The following is a 24,326-nucleotide window of genomic DNA, read 5'->3' on the forward strand; positions in this document are numbered from 1 at the left end:
TTGTGTACAGTAATAGATGTCTCACATCAATACCTAACATTTGATTGTTGTTGTTGTTGTTAATTTGGTGTTTTAAGTCCACTTTATGCACAGTAAGGCTAATCGGGACTGGACCTACAGTTTAAAGTGGGATCCGAACCACTATGTACCTCCACCGGGTATCGAACCCGGGACCCCTTGATTACAAGGTGACGACCCTACCACTGCGCCATCGGGAGGCTCACCTAACATTTGATGCTCAATATGACATGACATAATATGACATTCCAAGAGTTAATAGTGTTTTTGGTTGAAAATAGGTTTTAAGAAATGGTGCAGAAAAAAATTAGTACCCCTTTGCAACACCCTGGTATCAGTATCAGAATGTATCGGTTGGAATTTATTTACCGATACTAGCTGATACATTCATGGCATTTTGGTCTTTCATGAGCTCCACAAAAATGCTGCAAAACACTTTTTCGGAGTCTAATTATCCTGAAAACTATGCAAAAGTTTAACTTCTTTTCATTTTATACCTGTTTTGTGTGAAAAAATAATAATTTTGTGATAACATAACATGTAATTTAATATTCTGATGTAATTCTTGAATATCTTAAAGCAAAAATTTTGGTAAAATGATAATTATAATTAGAGTAGAGAACTTAAATGCTAATATTACCTGATATTTTGAAAAAAAAAATAATATTACAATTTTCAAGCATGTATCTGTATCGGTGGGAATCTATGAGAGCATAGCCATCAATATCGGTTCAAAGTGATTTCAGCTCAGCCCTAGTATAGTGTTACTTTCTGTTTTGAATGTTCACTAAATGACACAAAAAAACACATGGAAATACTAAAAAAAAATATATGTAATAAAAGCAATACATTTTAAATTTTTAGTATCATTTATTTACATTGAAATACATCATCATATACTTAAGGCTGCTATTTTGAGTTTGATTTAGTAACAATTCTATTTCTCTAATGCACCAACTTCTTTCAAAATATCCTTTTTCTTGTCGAAATAATCCTTAAACCACGCTATATGCTGCTTTTTCTCATCTGCAGTGAAATATGGGTTCTTGGAGAGGCCAACGCACACAAGCTCCATAAAATGTCTTATTGGTCCTAGCTTTGGACACCATGGCTGCAAGTGTCTCTCAAGAAACACATGCTCGTGAAAACCCACTTTTGCTTCTTCTTCCAATCCTGCAAAACAATTGAAACAAGACAAAAAACCTTTAGTGGATGGAAGCTTTGTGTGCCAGATCTCCAGATGAAACCTTTCAAGCACACAGTTTTCAAACTTTTCGCGAAGTACAAAAAAATTTGTAACTTGAGAACTAGTAATTGTCATAGATAAATGAAATGTATACATTGTGCCTCTCAATAATTAATGTTATAGGAAGAAGAAAATTGAAATATTTTTAAAAATACAGGCCTCCACAATAAGCCAAAGTAAATGTAAAATTGTAGCATGTAGCAGTGGTACATTCCTACAACAATGCAAAGTTATGTTGAAAACAAGCTGATACTTCTTGTGAAAAAAAAATAATAACAATGTACGAGGTCAGACAATTAAGTAATGAGACAGATTTTATATTGTGAAAAGGAAACAAAATAATTGAACATTGATTGTTTGTTACTAAAAGTACATCCCTCCTGCATCAGTACAGCAATTGGCACGGTTGGCCAACGATCGATACGACATTTGCAAGTCTTCATGTGGTATGACTTGAAGATTGGACGTCACAACCTGTTGGCTGGTCCTGTGTTCATCAAAAGTGCGTAATTTCAGCAGCAGCTTCACTTTCGGGAACCGGAAATAATCACAGGGGGATAAATCTGGGGAGTAAAGACGATGATTCAACACATTCACTTGTTTTTGGACTAGGAATGCATAGACAACCACTGCTCTATCGGACCGTGCATTATCGTGGAGTAGGAACCAACTGCCCGGTTCAGGATACTGAGGTCTGATACGGTGAGTTCTCATCCATAATCATTCCGAGCACTACAATAGTAACAACCAATTACACTTTCACCTTCTGGAAAAATTTCATGATGAATAATGTCTTTGCTATCATTAAAACACACAACATTGTCTTTACCCTTGGCTTTGAGAGCTGCATTTTCTTGCCTCTTGGTAAATTTAGTGACTTTCATTCAGCGATTTGTTAGTTCGTACAAGGACCGTAGTAAAAATGCTCTGTTTTGTCCTCCACAATAATAGAATTCAAGAAATGTTTATTCCCGCAAGCAGTTTTCAGAATGTCCTTCATGAAACTTGATGTTCACTCACTGCTCCATAGCTATTACGTGACGACACCCTTGCACCTCCTTCATGGCAGCATAATTCCCAGCATGCCTATCGCAAGTTCATGAGGTGTTGCCAGGTTGTGGATTATGGACCATACTACATCAGGAACACGTTACTTCAGAGATAGAATGCACATGTGGGACAATATAAAATCAGTCTCATTACTTAATTGTCGGACCTCGTATAAGAGTGGTAGTGTTGCCAGCTTACGAAACAATTTCCGGAATTCCAATAGTAGCAATGTATATATTTCAGTAGAAAACTTCTTAAGGGCATGCGATACAATTTCCACGAGAGTCTTCCCAAGCCCTTCTGTCCATGGCAGTGTGCCAACTTTGCTCTCTTGGAGCCAGATCTGGCTCTTTCGTGCACTCTAGCCGGACTCTGTTGCCGAGTGGTTAGCACATCGTGCTGCGGCGCCAAGGGTCCCGGGTTCGAATCCCGCTCGGGCTTGGTTGTTTGCGAATGTCCATTCATCAATTTCATCACTCATCCCCATCTTCACAAATTAGCCAAGAAGCACAAAACCACTAAATCAATCAATCAATCTTTCGTGCACTCGTTCGGCTGTGAACTGGGATGCCCACCCTCCGTGCCCCACTGCCATCTCTGGTTCTGACCCACATAGACCACCTTTCGTCATAATTATACATTTTGCACGTGACGTGATATTGTTATATTGGCTGCATCACCCCATTCTCTCTTATCTCCCCAGCTACTTCTTTATAGCGCAATGTTAGACGTGAAATTGACATAATATTGTCGTCAGGGAATTCTTTACTTTCGATTTTATACCACCATTGATGGATTATTGAGATGGGCGATGCCGTCGGATCTAGATGTTGAAAACTAAGAATAAATTGTCATCAATTTAGAGTTAACGATAATAGCAGTGCCCCACCCCTTTGACAACTGACATTACCCTAGAATAGGGTGACCATCCGTACTGATTTTCGCAGTACAGTCCTTTTTTTTTTTATTAGCTGTCCTGCAGAATGCGAAGCCATGTATAAAATTAAGATATGTCCTTTCTTTCACATATGTCCTGCGAAATGTCCTGATTTCTACTCCGGTCTCCGAAGTCCAAATATTTATTTTCTATTTATATTTTCTTTTGTTTTTTCTATGTCAACAGTTTATGCACTACTTTTCATACTTTTCTGTTGTGGTCGAGCTGGAGAGAATGAACATCCGGTTAGAACAATGCGTAGTTACCACGGCAGAGAAGCGGTTGTAGACAGTTGGGAACAAAAGGGTCAGGTAGCGCCGATCTGTCCAGTTGTTGCGGGGTGTGTAGATTGGAAGTCTCGTTCCTGAAGTGCACGTCTTGTATTTCAACACTGTCGGGTGAAGATGCCTCCTAGGAGGAAATTTGCATTTAATTCAGAACTGAAATCTCTTTATCCATTTCTTAAGAGAGGCAAAAGCGATAGTGATGTTCACTGTGAAAAATGTTCAGTGAGTTTTCAATTGCAAACAGTGGAAGGTCTGAAATAACACTACATCTGCATGTCAAGTTTTAAGGAACAAGTGCGTTCATTTTATTCAACTTGTATTGAATATATTAAGCAGTGGTCCTCTCCCCTTTCTGAAATTACTGTGTTGGATTGGGTAAAACTGGATTCGATGATCGAATGGGACAGAGTGCAAAATAGCGTACAATTTTTCAACAAATGGTCAGGAAAGCAACTTAATGATTCTTATCTCTTTGATGAAATTTCAAATGTAAGAGTGTATGGTACTCTTGAAAAACTGAAAGCATGGAACACTGCTCAAATGAGAGTAGATGCAGAGATGGGTTGAGATATTCAAATATTTTCAGGAAAAATGTATTTCCTTTTATCAGATATTTGATATTGTAGAGTTCAGTTTGTGCCTTCAAGCCACAAATGCACCCACTGAGAGATTTTTATCGTTAATGAATAGCATGTGGACTGCTGAGAAATCTCAATTGAAAACTGAAACTCTGAAACACCTAATAATAACTAAATATAATTTCAGTTGTACCTGTAGTGAATTCCATGATATGACTATGGAAAATACAAAGTTATTACATGCTATTCACTCGAAGCAAAAGTACAGAACCATTAAGGATGATACTTAAATATTGGTACATTTGATTATGAAATATTTGTTAATTTGAAGTTATTGGAATTGTTTTCAAGAAGTGTAAGTGACATGTTCTCAACAAAATTTTGCTCACAACTATAGTTTCTTTAATATGTCAAATTTTAAATACATTTAGTTTTCATTTTTGTTTTATGCCACTCATATACTTTGGGGATTCGTCAAATAAAAGAATAATTATTTTTAAAACTTATGTCCTTTATGTCTTTTTTTTTTTTAAGAAAGTTTGTCATGGTATGTGTGTGTACTGTTTTTTGCTGGTAAGGATCTGGTCACCCTACCCTAGAAGGCACTTTATCCAGCCATCATAAATCTAGCTCCATGAGAGTCAGTTTTAACTTCATTTAAGGTGAAATTTAGTTCTTTTATGTCCATCAGGTTTGGCAACAATGCCAGGAGGCAAGGAAAAAACGCATTGATCATATTGGAGTATGATTTGATTCATCCTCTTGTGAATATAAAACTTCCGATGAAATAGAAAGAGATGTCAACAGGAAGAGGGCAGTTTGAAGATGAATTTCACCAGCGGAAAAGTCTAAACTTCCATTTGATTAGCCGTAACTTGATGTTGAAGTTGATTCCTCATAAGGAATACATGGGATTCCGAAAATTGTTATTCATCATATTTTTCAAACATTGTGTCCAGCTTAATAATCAACATAACAAAATGTTTGCACTTGCAACATGGAGAGAAATTCATACTCTTGGATAGACCCAGGGTTTGTTTTAGTAGCAGTGCCCATTCGGGCGATACTGAAATAAATGCACAATTGGTGCGTAATTGTATCTCCTCACCTTCTCCTCACCTTAAGTCTCGTGCCGGCAACATATTTGTTAAAACACACAATCAGCATGATAAAAAACACTTTAGCAGTTCTTCTGAGCTTTCGATCCCATCTCGGAATCATCATCAGGGCTGGTCGAGGGGCGATGGAAGAGATGCAGTTGAAGTTCCGCTATTCACTGTGTTTGCCGGAAGATGTCATTGCTGTCTTGCAGTTTTTGACATAAATTGTAATTATGGTATATCATGGTACAACACTTAAAAATCCATCTCCCCCAGCCAACAATCCAAACATACAAGTACTTACCAACACTGCAAGAATGCAACAACATCTTCCGGCAGACACAGTGAGTAGCGGAACTTCAACAGAGAGTCTTCAGTCGCCTCTCGACCAGCCCTGAAGAATGATTCTTCTCATGTTATTTACTCTTTTAAAAAAATGGTCACTGTTCTTAATTCCTACTTTAATTTTAGACTAGAAAGTGTGATCACGTTCACTTCCTCACCAAAGAAATGAAAGAAAAGTAGTTTGCAAAATCACGTTGTTTGCTTCAGTTCGTGGCTGGTGACCAACATTATGTATTTCACGATTATTTTAAACCATAAAGTTGCTGACCAAGGTTTTTAATATGGAAACAATGCTTAATTATATTACCATGACTCTATTTTGACCTAGTAGTCTACTCAGTGGGCTACCAAGCCAACGTCTTGACTCCACCACAACTTAGATATGTATGTGAGCTATAATGTAGCCAAACGGTTAGTCCACTTGCCTTTGGTGGAAGTTGAATTTTGGTGTTGACCCAGAATCATGAGAACAATTGGGGAGCTTCTTAAAAAGAAGTAGTGCTCCAGTCTCCAAAGCAGACCACACAAGCAATGGGACTCGATCTGCACTAACCATGAATCACCCCTTGGCATGCACTGGCTCTCAGAAAACTGTTCACCATGGAGTTTGGCTTAGTTTAGATATCCATGTAAATTATGTATATTTCAAGCATATACTTCATAACCTGTCAAATAGCATATGCAAATATGCAATTTTAATCATACACATAATAAGAAGCTATACCTAATAATATCACAATAATACAGGGTCTGACAGAGGAGTTAGACGGTTTTGAAATGTGAATAACACACCTAATTTTCAAAGGTACAGAAATGTATTACTACAGAAATACAGGTTATTGTATGCCAATTGCCATGGCAATTCTTTATGACTTAAAAAAGATGTCCTTCAAGTGACTTCCATTTACGTGTACAAACATTCGAAGCCTCTCCCAGAAGTTGCGGACTGCACGTTGCAATATTTCACCATCAATGTTTGCAATTTCATCTCTAATTGCAAGCTTCAGGTCATCTAATGTACAAGGTTTATTCACGTACACTTTGGATTTGAGGAATATCCACAGAAAAAAATTCACAGATTGTAAGGTCTGGTGACCGAGGAGGCCAGGGTATGTCACCAAACCGGGAAATGACATGTCCTGAAAAAAGTTGACGAACAACAGCCATAGAGGATCTAGATGTGTGAACCGTTGCTCCATCTTGTTGGCACCATATGTCTTGCTGATTTATACTACACCGAAGCCGACGAAGTTCTGGTAAAACGAAAGTATTCATCATTGCGATATAGCATTCGGAGTTCACCATCACACAATCCCCATCTTAATCTTCGAAGAAATGAGGGCGGATGACACCAAATGCAGCTACACCACACCACAACATACCATCACTCGTGAACTGTGAAGCAGCTGTTCATGGGCCGATGACACCAAATGCAGCTACACCACACCACACCATCACTTGTGAACTGTGAAGCGGCCGTTCATGAAGCTCCTGCGGGTTTTCGTTTGACCAATATCTAAAGTTTTGCTTTTTTACAGATCCATTTAACAATTGGGCTGAAAAGTTCATAGGCTGACTCATAGATGGCGTTACTAGAATTAAATCCATGTGATTTTTACTTAGTACTAACCTTCAAAAGATACGTGTATAAATTTCACAGCTGCCGGATAATTAGTTCGTGAGATATAGGTAGCATTGTGATTGAAGCAGCTTTTGTTATTGTGAAAAAATGGATAAAAAAGAATTTCGTGTGTTAATAAAGCATTGCTTTTTGGCGAAAAAAAAATACTGTTGAAGCCAAGGCTTGGCTTGATAAACATTATTCGGACTCTGCACCAGGAAAATCAACCGTTGAGAAGTGGTTTGCTAAATTTAAACGAGGCGAAATGAGCATCGAAGACGATGCACGCAGTGGACGTCCCAAAGAGGCTGTTACCGACGAAAACATCAAAAAAGTCCACAAAATAATTTTAAATGATCGTAAAGTGAAGTTGATCGAGATAGCTGAGATTATTACATAGCGTTGTTGGAGCGTTTAAAGGATGAAATCACGAAAAAACAGCCCCATTTGAAGAAGAAAAAAGTGCTGTTTCATCAAGACAATGCACCGTGTCACAAATCAATGAAAACGATGGCAAAATTATATGAATTAGACTATGAATTGCTTCCCCATCCACCATATTCTCCAGATCTGGCCCCCAGTGACTTTTTCCTGTTTGTAGACCTTAAAAGAATGCTCGCTGGAAAGAAATTTAGCACTGATGAAGAGGTAATCGCAGAAACTGAGGCCTATTTTGAGGCTAAAGAGAAATCGTACTATAAAAATGGCATCGAAAAATTGTATGACCGCTATAATTGTTGTATCGCCCTCAAAGGCAACTATATTGAATAATAAAATCGAATTTTGTCAAAAAAATATTTTTTACTATGTTAGCCTACGAACTTTTCAGCCCAACTGTTAAATGGACATGTGCCTCGTCACTCATAAGAATAATCGTTTCCTTGGATATTTGGAGCATCCGTTCAGCAAATCTTTTATGATTGACCAAGTCGTCATCATGGAGCTCCTGCATGAGCATAATCTTGTAAGGGTGAAATTTTAGATCCAGATGTAACATTCGTCGTACAGAGCGATCTGACATCCCGAACGCTACAGCATGCTAGCTGGCCAACCATCTTGGGCTCCTAACGATAGCTTCCCTTACTCGTCCTATGTTTTCTGGTGTCCTTACGGTTTGAACACGGCCAGGTGGTGACCTATTCATAGCTGATGCTGTCAATCTGAAGTTCTGCACCTACCTGAGGATAGTGTTGCAGCTTGGTACACGCCCATGCCATGCCACATGAAAATGATGTCGAAAAAGATGCTGCATTTTCAATACAGATTCTCCAGTCTTGAAGAATCCCTCCACAACAAACGCTCTATGTTGCACATTCCAGGACTCCATGCTTACTGGGCTGACTAACAATTAAGCAGACCACCAACTTCTCACTGGATCGCCAATTGTTGATTTGAATTTATTTAAATTGTTCAAACGGACAAAGCGCTGACTCAAGCTCTTACATAAATCATTTAAAAGGAAAGGAAAAAGGGCTTCGAATGTGTATAGAAGTAAATTGAAGGCATAACTTATTTTTTTTTAGACGAACTGTCGCGGTAATTAAAAATGGCATACAATAACCTGTATTTCTGTAGTAATACATTTCTGTACCTTTGAATATTAAGTGTGTTATTCACATTTCAAAACCGTCTAACTCCTCTGCCGGACCCTGTATAACACGATAATAAGACTGTGAGCACATCATTCAGATTCAATATGATGGTTATAATATCGCCAGCTAAATATAATACTATGTTGTTGTATGGCAATATGCACTGACTTCGCAGGAGAGTTTATTAAAGTTTGACATATGTGGGTCTTGAATACACTACTACATTTGCGCAAATATTTTATTAAAGTTGATAATTCACACCACCTGACAGCCAAATATGTTGTTTCAGTGGGTGATGTATTAACTTGTAAGGAACACAATAATGTCATCAATTCGTCTACAAAAAAAGTGGGTACTAAGTTTCTATGTAATTATTTACTACCAAGTCTGTCATTTCCCAAAATATGGAAAAGTGGAAATAAGACAAAACAGCATCCAGCCAGCTATATATTGGATTGCTGCATATTTGTACCAACAAAAATTTTGCATAAAATACAAATTTTTTTAAACATTACAAAAATCATTGAACAACTCAAAACTAGAAAGCTGTTTATCATACTGAAAAATACATTGGAACTGCAAACATGGTTTCCACATTAGTGTTGGGTAATTTAATTACGACAGAAGTTTTAAGAAACAGAATATATAAGTATATTACCTTGCTCATTATTGATTGGAAACTTCCATAATTTTCCTTGTTCGGTCCACAAAATCATCTCTTCAAATATATTTGCAGGAGGGTGAGTGACTGACATCTTCATTTCCCTCTCTCTCAATCTTTTCCAGGTTTTCAACACAGGGACTTCAGGCTGCTCTCTCTTTTCCTGCGGATCCTTGGTGGTGAAGATGCCAAGAGGTTTCGCACCAAAGAGATCAATTCTACCCATTGAGCTGCAGGTAACAAAATATACATAAGAAAAAATCAAAAGACTAGTGGTGTTACCTTTTGAAAATTCTGAAGATGTCAGTAAACTATGCATCAGGATTTGCACAATGAAGATTTTTTCCCAACAGTTAATTTTTTAAGTCCACATTACTCACACAGAGGCTAGTAGGGACTGGATTTACAGTTTCAAGTTCAAACGGAATTACTGTGAACAATCTTGCCTCTATTTAGGAGATTGATTGAGGCAAGGGTCTAATCCGGGATACCTGCCGGTTCACCCAAACCGATAATCTTTTGATTACCTGGCTATCACAACTCTCCATAGGGCAAAATTTTACAAATCCCTATTATTTCCTGTTTTCAGGAGTGTTCAGACCCTAGTAATCATGCACACAGAAGGTGAGAGGGCGGCTTCCGAGAAACTGGTGCAATAGGGCACAAATTTGAATCCTTGGAAGCCTAAGTTTCACACCTATTTCTGGGGTTGGCTTTCGGGGTTCGTGGTTTTGCTTTAAACACTAAAACTACCAGAAAGGTACACTAAGAGAACCCCAATTTTTTTTAAAAAAGTAAATGTTCCCTGGTGCCTTCACCAGGAATTGAGTTCAATACATATTGATAGCCATTACACAACTGGTGAAGTCCTCACTTATTGGTTCACGTGCTAATAAACTTGCATCTCCTGAGGAATATACTTGTTTGAGGGGGAGATTTAAAAATACGTGTATATAAAAGAAATAATTAGGGCTTAGCCAATGCACATACAGTACCAATACTGACACACTTACAGTTTCCCAGTGATACCAATGCTTATAAATTGTAACAATTAAAACTTGCTCAAAATATTAATATTAGTGTGCAAGTATTTCAGAATACACCTATATGAATTTACCAGTTTTGCTTTAAAATTTTTGAATAGTAAAATACCTGTTACACAATCACAAAATTAAATTTTTCACACAACACTGGTGCAAAATCAATGGAAACTTTGAATTTTGCATAAGTTTCAGGATAATTTGACTCCATGAAAGTATAACATGGCATGTTGTAAGACCCTGGGTAAAACCAAAAGTATTGATTAATATTGGTAAATATATTCCAACTAACACACACCAATACCAAAACACTGGCATTGGTATCTGTTCTGCTCAGATATAATTGTATCATTTATAGAATGAAAGGAAGTTATTGTTATCCATTGCTGTCTTTCTCAAAAAGGTGTTGGTCAAAAAACATGCTACTAAAATGAGGGTTGGCAAAATTTGTGTTAAAAAAAAAAAAAAAAGTTTTTTGGTTTAAATATGTTTTAATCAAGAACAAAAAAGGATGTTTTAAACAAATAAAATGTTTAAAACTTAATGTCAAGGAGAATTATTTTCTTAGAATAATGGTTGATAACGAATCTGTTAAACATCCAAGGAAAGACGGTTGCTTCTAGTAAAAAAGTAAACACTTGACTACTTCTTAAAACACCTATTTATTTACTCGTAAATCTCATATGTAAACTGTTCGAGAAGGTTTAACTATTCCACAGTTGCCAGGCCCAATTCTATCTCCCTTGTAGCTAATCAATTTTCTGAAATATTGCATTTTATTGTGAATGTAACAACATACATTCACATTAGAAACAATGTATGTTAAGTCCAGAAGAAAACTGTTTCAGCCATATACATTCAATTATAAAAGTGTAAAAAAAAAAATAGACATGTGCTTTGAACACTTGTGTTTTCAAGATGCCAACCCTGACTGAAATACATATAATTACTGCAATAGAATGTTAGATGACACAAGAAGTATAGTGTGTTTAATTTGTAAAATAATAACTCAAAGGAATAAATATATACATATATTCCAATATGTAATATGAAAACATTGAACAATATTCAATGGAAGTTCTGTTATGTCAATTTGTCAAATAATAAATTAAAAGAATAAATATATACATATATTCCTAAATGAAAATGTATTTTCCATGGTATTATTCAAAATGTTGAACAATATTTGAAGTTTTTTCTGTTTTGTGTGTCCGCTAATTTCTGTCTCACTACATTGTCAAGGAGGGAGGGGGGATGGAGAGAGAGAGAGTGTGAGAGTGTATGTGTAAGTTAAACCTACATAGGAAATGAAACTACTGCACACATAATTTCAACGTATGTTGAATCTTAAGACCCCAGTCCAGTGAGCCGCAAGTCCGCCCCTGTCCCAGAGGGCACATGGCTCTGGACAACATTATAACATTACATGTCTTGTAAATGAGAGAAAGGTGAATGAACACACAAACATTCAAGCAAACTGTACAAACCAAAATGTATGTACTACTGTATATTCATTTAAAGAAAATAATTACCCGCTACGGGAACATTGACTGGATCTGAAATGCACAAAAAACCACCAAATTCAAATGCCCGAACACAACTCAGGCTCCCCGCTTAAGGGGTTAAGAGAGGATTAAATAGTACCAAAAGGAATAAGGAAGAAGATATGGTTTATGTCTACGCTTATTGCCTGCGGTGAAACAATCATCTTCAATCATCTGATGTTACAGTGCAAATATTGTGGAATAATCTTTATTAAAAAATGTAATATGCAGTGCGGTATTTGAAAAAAATCAATTGGGGGATATTCCAATAACTTTTTAAAAGCATAAGGTTACATTACAATAAAGCATGCCCCCAAGAGATAAAAAATTTCTACGAATATCATCTTGGTTATTAGTGAATTACTTATTTGTATGCTTATAGCTCAAAGTGCGACTTATGCCTAATTATTAAGGATGAGCCGATGTCGATGTGTTGGTTGGAATTTATAACCGATACCTACCAATAATTTTCCAACATTTCAGCCTTTCACTTTCTGCAAAAGTACCATGAGACACTTTCGAGGAGTCTAATTATCCAGGAAGTTATGCGAAATTTGAAGTTCATTTTTATTTTGCACCAATTTTATGGGAAACAACTGAACTTTGCGATAACGTAACATGTAAATTAATATTATGACGTAATTCTCAAATATTTTCAAGCAAAAAACCTGGTAAGTTGATGAATAATTAGAGTTGAATTCTTATACACTCATATTAATCTATATTTTGAACAACTTTTAATTATTACAAATTTCAAGCATTGGTATCGGCGGGAATCAGAGTGTGTGTCAGTATCGGCACAGCCCTAATAGTTATAGGATTCACTTCTTCATAAATCAAAATTCAATAAGCCATGCACAATTAAAGAGAAATTATCTATCTAATTGTTACAATTTTAGTTTATTTTTTAAAAAATGTTGTGGTGTTACTTAATTTGCATCACAACTTGTAATCTATGCACATGTAATATCTTAAAAAAACAATTGTTGCATTTTTAACATGTACGCCTGTTAATTCTCTTTCAGTTACAGTAATAAAAATGCAACGTTCTGACTGATTATATTTTTATAATTTCAAATGGTCAATTTCAGTCACTGAAATCTCATAACTAATATAGACAAATGAAGAACAATGTGTGACAAATATAAAGACTATGCTGTACATTCTACTTACGCACGAGGCTGGGGTCTCCTAATCTGTTGTCCCAGTAATTCGTCCGTCACACTCTTAACTCCCTTGTAATCTTTTCTCGCACCTAAGATCTGACGAACTTGCTGTGCTCTACTTGGTACTTCTGAATCTGGTTTACTGGTGTCTACTTTCATCTGAGTTAGAAGATCTCTGATAATAAAATGAGTCACATTATTAAAATAATAATAAGAATAAGAAGAAGAATAATGACAACTTATGATTACTATATAAATTGTAAATATCCATTTAAGAATTATAGGAAGGGCACAGAAAAATAAAATAATCTGAATCTAATCTATAAATGGAAGAATTCAGAAGCAGATGGCCGATGAGAAGATTTGATTTGATTTTGTGTTTTAAAACCACTTTATGCACAATAAGGCTAATCGGGACTGGACCTACAGTTTAAAGTAGGATCCGAACAACTTGTGCCTCAACCGGGTATCAACTCGGGACCCCTTGATTACAAGGCGACGACGATCCCGCTGTGCCATCGGGGAGGCCCGATGAGAAGAAAATGCATCTCACAAGATTATAAAAGAGCTGCAAATTTGAGAAGTCTCCACCATATATGTAGCGCTTTTATTACCCTCTAGAGGTTGGATGGTCAAAATTCCAATCAGCGCAAGTATTACTGTTGAGGGATGGTCGATGTACCGACCAGAAGCATGCTGCAGCAATTACTGTGACGTGCCATTTCTTGAAAACTAAGCACGATATTTCAGTTCTGTCTTTTTTATCTTTAGTATACATATGAAGGTATGACATACTGTAATTACAAAACACTATATCCATTGTTACTATTACTAACAAAGAGTACTTTGTTTCCCTACATTACCCCATAATACGTGGATGGATCAGAAAAAAAAGTTACAACAAGCATTCTGTGAATGCACGAATAAATGATAAGTAATTGGTTTACCCGGAGGTGTAACAGATGGCGTCATATACGCGTGACGAATTTCGACAACTTTACATTTACCTTCAGTGGCATAGTAGCCGATGCAATGGCGAGACGCTTGCATGATTGGTCTGACGTGGAAGTGAATGTTGAAAGTGTTATCAGTAGACAACATGTTGCGAAATGGTGTATGTCATTTGACTGGCCATAGTGCACACAGTTGCTGCAACATTTCAGGTGGGAAGTGAGGGAACCCTCCCCCCACCCTCCCAATACAACTAGACTTGGCCCACAGTGACTTTTCCCCCCACTAAAAGTGCATTTGTCTGGAATACAGTTCTCATCCGATGATGACATCCAGGCAGATGCCACAGTGGTTCAATGAGCAGGGACATGATTTCTACCAAGATAGCATCAACAAGTTGGTCCAGCGGTCTGATAAATGTCTCAAATGCCTTGGCGATAACGTGGAAAAGTGATGTGTGTGTGTAGCCTTCTTACAATACATCATCAATTCAAACCAGGCCATACTGTGTTTTTCATTTGTTGTTGTAACCTTTCTTCTTGACCCATCCACATATTATGGGATAGATTTATATAAATGGCTCTAATTTCTAAACTACTCATCTTTTTGAAAAAATAAATTCTACATGTAACAATGAGTAAAAATCAACATTTTAAGGAACTTACGACAATTAAGGGGCAGGGGGAAGCGGTGACAAAAGGCCCAAAGTTTGAGATTTTCCTTAATTACGCAAAATTTCTGAATGCCGTAATTTCAAAGAAACTTTTCATGGTTGTAGGAATGTACCACCACTACATACTTCACCTTTTCATTCACTTCAGTCTATTGAACAGGGGTGTGTCTTATATCATTTTTTTAAAAAAGAAATGTGTTCTTTTTCATTTTACACTAATTATTGGGAGGCACAATGTATAAATTTTCCCCTCCCCCTAAAAGCCCTGTCTTTAAGAAAGAAAACAAAACCAATTTGATATCTCTACACCAATTAGTTCCCGAGCTAAGATTTTTTCCTCTACTTCGAGGCAAGTGTGAAAAGTGCATGCTTGAAAAGGCTCTGTTTGCAAAGTATTTTACCCTTGCACGAGGCACTGCTGTGTAAGGGTTAACATAGGCTCATTCCATGTCAAACATTGAACCTTAAGGATTCAGATTTTTTTTAGATTTTTTGTTTATACATTGCAGCTATCAAGAGGACAAAAACTGTCAAATTTCAAATTTTTTCTACTCTTAGTTTTTGAGTTATTGACTTTCAAAAAAAGCAAAAATCCAAAAATTTGATGACATTTTGAAATCTTTAAACAGCTGTAGATCAAAAACTATTTGACCTAGAGAGCTCAAATTGGAGTCATTCTCTTCTGCTTTTAATGAGCTTTAATTTGAAATGCAACATAACTGTGGTATTTCAATTTTTTAGTTTTTAAGAAACTTAAAAAAATGTTCTTTTGAAGATCCCAAAAACACCATTTTTATTTTTTTTAAAAATAATATATGATTTGAAGACATCAATTCATTATTTGTGAGCAAAATTCCATAATGGGATGGCAATGGGTTCCTATGTAAATTAATTATTTGTATTGTAATGTGTGCGAAATTTGCTAAATTTGTTGACTTCTGTGTTATAACCACAATTATATGCTGAGTGGTAGATGTTGAAATCTTCATATTAGTCTATTTTATAATATTTGGAGTACAAATAACATGAAAATACATAAAACTTATCACTTTTAATATCAGGCAAGCAAAATTGAAAAATGTAGGAGGGGAAGTCATTAAATAACAGGAATTTTATTTTAGACTTCATGGAGATTTATGCACAAGGAAAATTTGTGTTTCAGCACTCAAAGAGGTTCCTTAGCAACACGCCATAAAGGTGTAGTGACAATGGAGAAGTATGCGCTTGCACAGTAGCTCGTACAGCATGGTCTCTCCACTGTTGACTTGCACCATAGAAGAGCTCCAAAGATCTATATGTATAGATCATGGAGTGACACTAAAATGACACTAAAGCAGATAGCCCAGTAGACGAACAAGGAACCCATTGTAACTTTCTTATCCAACTTGCTTGCAACTTTATGAACCAGATTGCAGAATACTGTTACATGTACAGAATTAATGAAAATTTTGTATAATTATGGGTAGTTTTCACAATTCTGAAAACACTGAAAAAAATGCTGAATCATAACAGAATATTATATATAGGGCTGAGCCGATACCGACCAATACTTTTCCGTTTATTGCTCTTTCACGGGTCTGTAAAAATACCGTGCGATACTTTTGCGGAGTCTAATTATATTGGAAATTATGCAAAACTTTAAACGAAAAACTATATTTTGTGATTACATAACATCTATTTTCATATTCTCATGTAATTCTTGAATATTCTAAAGCAAATTTCTTGATAAATTGATGCACATAAGTGGAAATGAATATTTACACACCAATATTGTCAATATTTTAAACAATCAGTATCAGAGGGTATCAGTAAGAGTATCAGTTCAGCCCTAATTATACACTAAACACATTTTTATTCACAGTAATTTGCAAAACAATGGAAATTTAATTTTCTAGATCATTTTATGTTTCCCATGAATATATGATGTTTTATGTGTATGCAGTGAAAAATACTATGAAAATAGAAATTTTACAACCGTGTATTTTTTGTCTTGCCTCATTTTTTGGTGTACTGTTATGTTTGCCATAATTTTAATTCACTACTCATATGAAAGCTAATTTTATTTTCAATATCTTTAATTTGATCATTTACAAAAAAAAAATGAACTTGTGAATCAAATTAACTGGGGATTCTACCACCATATTCTGTAATGTTAAGAATAAGTATGATTGAATACTCCAACATTTTAATTCTGAGTTCAGGTTGCTCTTTGAAAATGCAAATTTTAAGGAAAAATAACACCGAAAAAAAAAAAATAAAACCCAGTTTTTCAAAATAATAATAATAAAATAGCATGGGAAAAAGTCAGGTTCCTATTCATAGAATATCTGGACTTTTCAATATGGTAACCTTAAAACAAAATTTCTGAGCAAACATCAACAATATGGTGGATAATTTTTATATATACAAAAGAAGGAAGAATGCATTTGTAAGAAATATTAAGTTTTAAATGTCTTTGAAGCTATGAGAATGTAATTACACTCTTTGTAGTGTAGGGAGAAGAAAGATGGCCATGAATGAAACTTTCAATAAACTGACAAAAGAAGCAATGGAAATAAAACAAAACATGAAATGTACTCTGAAAGAAACAATAATAATAACAATAAACACGTGTAGATACACATGAACTTGAATATCTAGAACAATTAACAGTACGAAGAAAATGCACGAAGAGATTAAGCCTAAGAATAGTAGTTGCAAGTAAGATATATTATGCTAATAAAAATTTGCAAACAAACAATCAAAAAGTAGTTATATTCTTGTTATTTAGTAATGCTTTTCTGCCACTTTTGGTTAATTGTAATGATGGAAATGAGTGATGATTGGATGGATTGATGAGAGGGCTTAAAACTGGAGACATTGAAAGTCGACCACTTAACAAACTTAGCCATTAGGCTAGCAACAATCTAAAAGTAAAAAATAAATCCTGTTGATTTAACCAATACACCCACAGCTGTGGAATATGGACTAAGGGATAATAGTTTAAAGGCCCTTGAAAAAATAATATGGAGCAGAATACGTTGATCTACAAAAGATCAAAAGGGAATATGAAGTCAAAACAAATGAGCAACTAGAAAGACCAATGAGGTTACAATCTCGAAGAATCTGATGGTTACGACCTGCGAAAATTACATAATAAAATAGAGCATAAGTAAATGGAAACCATAGTCAGAAGGCTAAAAAGAAGACCAACGATATGGTAGGAACAGGTGTGGAACAATATTATCAAGCTACATTAAGTGAATTTTCTTATTTTCAAATATTTGTTTGCAAAATGAAGCTTGTTGATAAATTGCAGCTGTTGAAGGATTTTTTTATGTTAAAAAAAATGTTCTACAGTGGTACGGGGGTGGAAAAGAGTTCAGAAATACTAAGGCAACCTAACTGAAGTTAGTCCAGACACAAATCCTACCAACCTTAAATCTACTGTTGGCTCAGTTGTTTCCTGCTCCAAGTCTGCCTTGTCATCTTCTTCTGCTGCAATAGTCTGTGAGGTAAGTTTCTGCAGTAACTCCGATTCTGTAGTTTTCACATCTCCTCCAATACTTTCTGCAACCTGTTTGGTAGCTGTCAGCAATTCAGGCCCTAAAAATCGCAATAAGTAAGTGCAGCTCAAATAAATAAATAATGGTCCTAAAATAATCATGTTCAACAAGTTTCCTTATTGACACTATGTATTATGTGAGTGCAGGAGTAAATTTAACAACTAGAATGTGTAAATGTAATTGACAGTGTTCATAACTGCACATAATAGGCCAGTTCCAACATAAAAAGAAAAAATGCACAACATTCATTGGTATTTTAAAATAAAAAGAATCCTATGTTAAATTCTGTACCAATAATGAAAAACAAACAATGTGGTTAGCGCACCAGATTTGTTGTATATCACAGGTATGTGCGAATGTCTGCAGGATTTCTTCCAGGGAGGGGCAGGCAAGCAAGGTATTTTTTTTTCCAGGGGGCAAATGAGACACATTTCCTCCCATGATAATGTTGTCCCATAAAAAAAAAAAGAAAACAGAACTGCTCCAGTTTCAAGTTGTCATGTTCCTGCAATGCCCTTGCAATAATTAGCATATATTACTGTGACTGAAATGAAATTGTAATACATAATTTTTATTTGACCTTCATTTTCCAAGGGCATGGAATTCTCCTTCTGGATGTCCATGTAGGTATGTTGTAAGCTCAATCTCGACAACTAGTAAAAAAAATACATTTGTTCATTTGAAGACAATAAAAAGATGATCTCTGAAATGTAACGTTAGAGTAGATATTAGTAATTTAGTAGAAGTACTTGAGATAGGAAAATGTTCAAAGAACCATTGTCACTAACTTTCAATGTTCTTACTGCCCTTGCATTTACTTAGATAAAATAGTAGATCAAGTAAAATACTGACGAGTGCGCACACCACCTTACACTGTGTTCATCAATATAATCATAATGCTATTTTTTTTTTTTTTTAATGAGAACCAGTTTTCTGCACACTTCAAAAAATAACTACATACTTTTTCCAATAAACGCAATATTTCCAAAATGAAACAGATGAACACTTAATGTGGTCCTTAATAATATTCTGCAGTTGATACTAGTTGTGTGTCTGATTACCATGTCGATGAGTGGTTCTTTCGAGTTTTTCAGAATATCAATGTTCTTCTTGAAAGTTCGCATAACCACTTTTTGTACATGCAAAATAATCTAACAGTTATTTTTAGTGGTTTTTATTTGATTTTATCTGCAACGTTTTGTTCTGGTTTCCCAGAACGTTTTCAAGCTACACATACAACACAACCTCACACCAGAAGGTCAGTGCCACCAGAAGGAGGGGAGAGAAGACCAGAAGAGTAGGTTACAGGATGGAGGGGAGGGAAACAGCCAGCTATAACAATTGGAAAAAAATGTGGAAAAACCAGTTTCACCTAGGAGGAAATAAGCACACACATTAATTCCTTAGAAATGTAGAGTGACCAGCCATGTGAGGTTGTGTAGTTGTATGTGTAGCTTGAAAAAGTTCTGGGAAACCAGAACGAAACGTTGCAGATAAAATCAATTAATAGCCACTAAAAATAATTGTGTTAGATTATTTTGCATGGTTCTTTTGAGGTTCACACAACCTTAAATAAATGTTCCTTTTCAGAATTCATTCTCTGAATATAAAAAACAAGTGACTAACCTACAGCTTCTTGTATCTCTTTTGGCGGTGGAGGTTCTTTTGGTTTTTCTTCATCCTTTTTTAATTTTCTACGTTGCATTGGTCTGGCTAACTCAACATTATTTGTAATGGCTGTTTTAGGCTGCTCCTACAGAAGAGAAATTCATATCAATGATGCTAAATAAATTTTGATTATAACATGCCAAAAAATTTGGCTAAAGAAGCATGTTGTTTCTGCATTTTCCCTATTTTACATCCTTTTTCTGCTTTTACATCTTTAGGTTCACCATGACAATAAGATGAATGACAATAAGACAAAATTGATAAGGGGCACAAACAACAACATCCAAGCTACATCTTTAACCTAGAATCTTTGCCAATGAGATCATATATCCATTTCTCAAGGTGCTTAGCAACCGAGGTGGTTCTAATAAGTATGTGGTTAGATAGGTAAATTATATGTGATTTATGTAATTTAAATAAATTAAGAATTTGTATGTACTTCATGGAGAACATATTAATAAAACTATTAATATCAGAGCGAAATAAGTGATGAACAAAAAGAGGAACAATTCATTCTGAAAAATAACTTTTTGATTTATTAAATTTGCAATTACAGAATATAAGTACAACTTGAGTAAATATCTGAAAACAACAACAGTTACTATGTGCCCCTAAAATGGCCACCAGATGTAAAATGAGACTTGTAACAAAAATATTATCAATGTCAATACTCCCGGAAGTAAATTATTTTAAATAAAAAAAAATTCTTACACCACGTGTCAGAACAACCATATCTGACTTAACTTGGAGCAAGAATGTTAAAATCGCAGTACAAATAAAATTAAAACTTACCACTGGTTCGGACAAACTGTGATTTGTGTCATTTAGCTGCTGTGCATGCACAGTTTGTGTGAGTTGTTTGAGAGAACGATCGTGCAACAGACTTGTACAATTAGTGTTTAACTTGTGATTTTAGTGGGATTGTTTCATCCAATACATTGCATTACGCATACATCAAGTGATTCAGGTCTAAGAGTTCTTCTATACATGTTTCATTGTACCACAGAAGCATTAAACTATGCACCAAAGAGCTACAAGTGGGAAGAAGAGAGTCTGCTCATGTCCTACCCCATCATGCTGCATTTCATTACACCACTGATGATGCCACCCTTTTGTGAGAATTTTGAATTTCATGTCTGGATCGTACACATGCTAGAATGTCAAGGGTCCTGGGATCAAATCATGAGTGTTCCAAAGCAACGATAAATAAGAAAATCAAGACTGCAGAGTCGTTTTTACATTTCCAACATTTATAAAATTGTATATAATATCTACGAGGGTTACAGCAAAAGTCATGGCAACAATTTTTTCCCACGATAATGCGGGTCAGGCAAGAAATTGTAAAATATACAATTGGAAGGTTACGATATATGCTAATGTTTAATAAAACATTGTGTGAAGTTTCATCTGAAGAAGACCCTGTTAGAGGGTGGAAACGTTACGTTTTAGTGTATATATTTTTTATACTATACATTTTGCCTTGGTCAGTATTTTAATGTTTTATTAACATGGAAACAAGGCTTAACAGTGTTAATGTTTAATGTATGAATTTTGAACAACATAGAGATCTGTATCAAGATAGAGAAAAAGGCAAAATAAGAAACATCAATCGTTCGTTACAAATGTGTTGCATGTCGGCAGTTGCTTTTCTCCCATGCCCAAATGCTGCTGCCCACCTCACAACAGTTTGGTATGGCAGAGCATCATTTCCTAAAGCTTCCACAAGCTCAATGTGACATTCTCTCGCATTCTTTCCACGGAGAAATGCTATTTTCACATAAGAATGCTGATTACACCGGATCACAATCATCCTGCATGATTGTTAAACAAGCACTAACTTCCCATTTCCCTCAGTTCAATGTCTTGGCAGCTACTGCCTGCATTATCGTGGAAAAAAATGGTTGCTGTAACCCTCGTAAATACTTTAACGTTTCATTTCAGTCACAACTCAAGATTAATATCATTTTCACCTTAATTTGCATCATCAATACAAATTTAAGGAGAAAATATTGAAAATGCACACCATAGGAAGGAGGTGCATATTTACTACCATCAAGTACCTTTGCCATCGACTGCAACAAGGAATTCAACTTCTGTACAGCTTCCATATTCTGCTTTACTTTTGGTGCTTCCAATTTTCTGACCATCTCATCATCACTTGATTCATCAGATGAGGATGATGAAGATTCAGTAGATGAAGTGGTGTATTCAACAGTGTTTTTTGAATGAAGCTGCTTCTGTGCATCTTTCACAGATTCACTATCGACTGGTTTGTTTGAAGCAGACTCTGTTGTATCACCATCTTTCCTGTTTTTGGTTGACTTCAAGCGTTGTACAACTGACCATGGCTGATGCAGAAACCTTCAGAAATAAGAAAAAGTAACTTCAAATTACTCATATGTAAATTATCCATACAAAGTAATTTATAAACATAACCAATTCAGTGCTGCAGGAACATTTTTTTTATTTGGGAGTACAAAATTTGACCTAGGCACAGGCATCCACAAATATTATGCAAATGTGTGGGGTGGGCCATTTTATTTGATAACAGCAAACATCGACTTCAATTTTTTTTAACATCCTTTAAAAAAAATGTTTACCAACAGCAAAACCCAAGTGAACTAACACTGAGGCCGTGCCTCAAAGGTGCAAGAGGGTACTTGAAGCGAGCATCCTCCGAGTATGGTCTTGAAGTCGTGGACAGGAAGTGAAAGTCTTTCGAATTGCACTTTGACTGAAGTGCCAAATAAGATCAGTAGATACTGTGGCGCTGCGATGCCAAGGGTCCCGGGTTTGAATCCCGCTGGGGCTTGGTTGTTTCTGAATATCCATTCATCAATTTCATCATTTCATCACTCATCCTCATCTTTGCAAATTAGCCAAGAGGCACAAAACGCAAAGTAAGATAAACTAAATCAATCAAATCAAGATAAGTAGATAAAACTGAGTACTCGTTGTTTTCCCTGTGTTTAAAACACTTGCTTTTCACCATAGAAATCACATAGCATTTTCAAATGTTCTTACAAATACATTTCCACACATTAGAAGAACTTTAACCAACAACTTCCTGCCCCATAACGTATATTTAATCTGTGTTGCTGGCTTTCTACCTCCGTGATTTTAAACAAATGAACGAGTTTGGAAATCATGTGACCTAGTCAGCAACCATTTGTACTACGAGCTGTGCACTTGTGTACTTCTGTTCTTAGCGCTTTCGAACTGTATTACGTGACGTCACTTCCGTTAAGACCATACTTCAAGTCTGTACTTTGTAGCTTTCGGACAGAGTCCGTAGTATAGTATGTTTACTGTGGTTCGAATTATTTGATAAGGAAAGTACTACTGTAAACAAAATAAACTTTTTGTTTTTACCTGTTAGAAATGAGATTAACTGAACAACAGAATCTTGAACCCAACAATTATTTGAGGGTAGTACAAGGGGTGCAAATTTGATCGATGGAGGGTACAATGCATCTTGTACTCCACATTCCTGTATCACTGTAACCCTTCTTCAAAGTGTTTGAAAATAAAGATTTTACTTGGATCTTTTTTGGTTCGTGGATACGTTCCCCAACTTGTCTTCAAATTTTGTGTACTTACAATAGGGTCATTCCATGTGCAATCATCCAATTGAAAGACAAAAAGTTGCTTCATAGTCATGGATTTGCTTCATTTTTTTACTGATAGATACTTGGTCCAAATTGACAAATATGTAATATTAGACTTATTCAACAAATATGTTGAAGCTTAAAATTTTTTGAAAATTTTCAGAAATTGGACGAACGAACGCACAATATAACACAAAATATGTCATATATCGGAAACTGTGTGGAATTTTGTGATGATTTAGGCATTGTTGGAGAGGAGAAGGACAGTCCTAACAGAAAATAACTGTGTTACCATTCTTACCTGCTCAGAAAGTAGAAAAATCTTTAAAGAAAATAATATGTTTTGGTGAAAAAACACTCCACTTCAGGTAATTGTTTGATAGGGATTCTCAGGTTTTACCACAATGAAAATTGTTACACATCATAATCAATGCTTCTTCAACATAATATTAAAAAATCAGAAAGGTAATATGGTTCATAATAAAAATATCACAGGTTTCAGTATTCAATGTATGAACCATTGTTTCCACTGGCACACAGTTATATTTTTGACAAATGGCCTAAAACGCTCACAAATTACCACTAATATGAGTACACATAATATTGTTAGAAATGTTGAATACATAGGAGAAGCATTACTCTGATGTTTATCCACTTTTAGCTCACAGAAATTGTACTAAGACCAGCGCTTTTGTC

The 24,326-nt window shown here is 35.5% G+C and overlaps 1 protein-coding gene across 1 annotated transcript in view; it reads right to left on the reverse strand.

The window, feature by feature from the left end:
• Nucleotides 1–886: 886 nt before the first annotated feature.
• Nucleotides 887–24,326, reverse strand: part of mRpS31 (mitochondrial ribosomal protein S31) — a 30,676-nt gene continuing 7,236 nt past the window's right edge. The window contains exons 2-7 of the mRNA XM_083124771.1: nt 22,083–22,383; nt 19,981–20,107; nt 18,226–18,394; nt 13,193–13,360; nt 9,433–9,665; nt 887–1,191 (exon numbers count right to left, since the gene is read on the reverse strand). Coding sequence (XP_082980897.1) covers nt 956–1,191; nt 9,433–9,665; nt 13,193–13,360; nt 18,226–18,394; nt 19,981–20,107; nt 22,083–22,383 — 1,234 coding nt within the window. The 3' untranslated portion in view covers nt 887–955. The remainder of the gene's footprint in view (nt 1,192–9,432; nt 9,666–13,192; nt 13,361–18,225; nt 18,395–19,980; nt 20,108–22,082; nt 22,384–24,326) is intronic.

Source organism: Lepisma saccharinum, chromosome 6 (assembly GCF_977018435.1).
Source record: "Lepisma saccharinum chromosome 6, izLepSacc3.1, whole genome shotgun sequence".
Taxonomy (NCBI): Eukaryota; Metazoa; Arthropoda; class Insecta; order Zygentoma; family Lepismatidae; genus Lepisma; species Lepisma saccharinum.